The sequence below is a fragment of the Otolemur garnettii genome, unplaced genomic scaffold (assembly GCF_000181295.1).
Source record: "Otolemur garnettii isolate 467f Iridium unplaced genomic scaffold, OtoGar3 scaffold00014, whole genome shotgun sequence".
Classification (NCBI taxonomy): Eukaryota; Metazoa; Chordata; class Mammalia; order Primates; family Galagidae; genus Otolemur; species Otolemur garnettii.
The window spans coordinates 13,811,258-13,812,604 of NW_003852409.1; the positions used below are offsets into that span (position 1 = coordinate 13,811,258).

At 52.3% G+C, this 1,347-nt stretch overlaps 1 protein-coding gene across 1 annotated transcript in view; it reads right to left on the reverse strand.

Annotated features, from left to right (window-relative positions):
* Positions 1–471: 471 nt before the first annotated feature.
* The window catches only part of CUNH9orf152 (chromosome unknown C9orf152 homolog), a 2,990-nt gene continuing 2,114 nt past the window's right edge, over positions 472–1,347 (reverse strand). The window contains exon 2 of the mRNA XM_003785380.1: positions 472–998. Within this exon, the coding sequence (XP_003785428.1) occupies positions 472–998 (527 nt within the window). The remainder of the gene's footprint in view (positions 999–1,347) is intronic.

Genomic DNA, 1,347 nt, shown 5'->3' on the forward strand with positions numbered 1-1,347 from the left:
GAATTCTCAGAGCTTGTCTTCTCCAGACCATATGAGACCTTATCAGAAGATATTAAAAACAAGGTCACCCACACCCAATGGCCCACAGATATTGCTAATGTATTCCATCTGCTCGTCTCTGCTTTACGTTTCAAGATTCCCCATCTGCAGGGGCAGATCAGAAGTCCTGCTGGACCTCCCCAGGCTGTGGGCATCCAGGCTCTATCGCAATGTCTTCTATCGTCAGAGTGGGGCTGCCCTGACCAGAGAGTACACTTGCATCCCCAGCCGTGAGCAATCTGGCCTGGGCAAAAACTTTTTTGAAAGGCAAGACCATATTGCCACTCTGAAGTTCATCTCCTGCAGTTCCTGCAATAGGTTAGTCCAGTTCTTGCTCACAGCTAGAGGCTCCAGTTGTGTCTCTGCCTCCTCTGTTCTTTGCTGAGGACACGGACGGCCCCAAGGCTGAGACATCTGGCTAGGTAGAGAGCTTCAGGCTGGGCCATATAAGCCCAGGTTCCGGGCAGCTTGGGAGATCCTGGGAGTTTTCCTCTGAGGAAAGGGATAGTGAGCTGGTTTGCCAGACCTGTGTGGGTGCTTTACAGAGGGAGGACATCGAATGCTGAATTTTAAGCCAGACTCCGCTGCCTTTGTGTGGGTGTTTCCCACCTGGCACTGACGCGGGGCTGCCTCGGAGATTGGGGTTCTGTGCTGAGTTATCCAGTTGTTTTCAGACAGGTGCGCCTCTCCCTCCAGAGGGAGCCTTTGGTCAGACCCCACGAGCTTGCCCCTGTGCTTCCCTTGATGAGTGGTTCCCTGGGGGACGGCGTGGACCAAACGATGCATCTCCAGGTGTGTGTGCCATGGAGACTCGAGGGCCTCCAGACAGTGTCGGTCATCCTCCTCCACCGGCTCCTCTGCCACAGGAGCTGCCTCCTCCTGGGACAGCGAGCGCCTTCCCTCTCTGTTAATCCAAATAGCACTGACCATGGGGTCGGTAGGAGCAGGCATATTCCCTCCTGAGAAGAGAAGGCACAAGCAGGTCTCACTGGAAGGGACACGGGCACCTCTCATTCAGGAAGTCTCAGAAGGAAGGTCATGCCCAGAATGTCAGGTGCCCAGTCCTGCACATATGTATGTATCTGGAGGCACACATAGTTCCACACGCACACTGACACACGCACACACTCTCTCATGCCATACATACAATTGCTAATCCATTCAGCAATGAATATATCTATTGAGTGCTTGATATGTGCCAGGCATTATTTACCCATTTTATTATTATTATTACTTTATTTGGAGACAGAGTCTCACTTTGTCACCCTTGGTAGAGTGCTCTGGCATCATAGCTCACAGCAACCTCAA